The following is a 1307-nucleotide window of genomic DNA, read 5'->3' as shown; positions in this document are numbered from 1 at the left end:
CCCTTATGGGGTCTCAAAGCCCTTGGGGGTCCCCAAAGCTTTGGGGGAGTCTCTATGGGGTCCCCAGGCCCTTTATGGGGTCTCAAAACCCTTGGGGGCCCCCAAAGCTTTGAGGGGTCTCTGTGGGATCCTAAATTGGGGTTTTTTTGGGGTGTGTGTGTCTCTGTGAGGTCCTCGAGCTCTTAGCAGGTCCCTGTGAGGTCCCAAACCTTTGGGGGTCTCTGTGGGGTCCCCAAACCCTTGGAGGGGCTGTGTGGGGTCTCCACACCCTTTAGGGTCCCCCACACGAGGGGGGCTGTCTCTGTAGGGTCTCCAGGCCCTTCCCTGTGGGGTCCCAAAGCCCTTGGGGTGGTGTCTCCAACCCCACTCCCCAGACCCCTGTTTTTCACCCCCCTCCCCTCAGGTTCTTCCCAAACCACCTCCTCCCAAAAACCCCCTTCCCACACCACTACCTGACCTCGCACTGCTACCCCCACCCTCCTACCCCCGCGCGATGATCCCGGGATGCCTCACACCGCCCCAAACCCCCTCGGGACCCCCTCAGAGCCCCCCGGTCCCCTCAGAGCCGCCCCCCGTCACCTCCGCGCCGCCTCCGCCATCGCCGCTCTCCCGCCTTCGACCCGCGCGCGCTTCTCCTGCCCGCCCGCCCCTCCCCGCTCCCATTGGCCGAGCCAAACGTCAATCAGCAAAGCTCCCCCGCTCATTGGTGGACGGGAGAAGAGCGCCGCGTTGCGCCCGCCCCGCCGCGGTTCGCAGCCAATCACGGGGCTCGGCTGCGCTAAAATACTACAACTCCCAGCGCGCATTGCGAGGGCAGAGCAAAACATCACCTGCTAGGAACGCGCGGGGCGCCATGGGAGTTGTAGTCCGGGCTCTGTGAGGCGCGGGAGATTCCAAAGGGGAAATCGGGAATAAAAAGGGTTGGGAGTGAATTAAGGGGCTCTTGGGAGGTTAAATGGGAGATTATGTGGGTGATAACGAGGGGGGTTTGGTGATAAATGGGGAAAAGAAAAAAGAGAAAAGGAATGGGAAAGGAGCACGAAAAAAGGGAAAAGAAAGGGAAAAACGGGGAAGGAAAGGAATGGGAAAATAGGGAAAGCAAAAGGAGAAAGGAAAGGGGAAAATGGAAAGGGAAGGGAAGGAAATGGGAAAGTAAAAAGGGGGAAGCGAAAAAGGAAAAGGGAAAGATGGGAAGGAAAGGAAAGAGGGCAAAGGAAAGATGAAAGGGAACAAAGGAGGAAGGGGGGAAAGGAGGAAAGGGAGGAAAAGGAGAAAAGGAAAGGAAAAAGAGGAAACGCAACAGAAAA

General features: G+C 58.3%; 1 protein-coding gene across 1 annotated transcript in view; it reads right to left on the bottom strand.

Annotated features, from left to right (window-relative positions):
* Positions 1-619, bottom strand: part of LOC113980389 (N-acetyltransferase ESCO2-like) — a gene marked incomplete at its 3' end in the record, with an annotated part of 3970 nt that extends 3351 nt beyond the window's left edge. Inside the window, exon 1 of the mRNA XM_027707606.1 lies at positions 580-619. Within this exon, the coding sequence (XP_027563407.1) occupies positions 580-599 (20 nt within the window). The remainder of the gene's footprint in view (positions 1-579) is intronic.
* Between the last annotated feature and the right edge of the window lie 688 nt (positions 620-1307).

The sequence above is a fragment of the Neopelma chrysocephalum genome, unplaced genomic scaffold (assembly GCF_003984885.1).
Source record: "Neopelma chrysocephalum unplaced genomic scaffold, ASM398488v2 Primary Assembly neopelma1_93978, whole genome shotgun sequence".
Classification (NCBI taxonomy): Eukaryota; Metazoa; Chordata; class Aves; order Passeriformes; family Pipridae; genus Neopelma; species Neopelma chrysocephalum.
The sequence above is the reverse complement of the archived record's forward strand: the minus strand, read 5'-3'. Positions and strand labels throughout refer to the sequence as shown.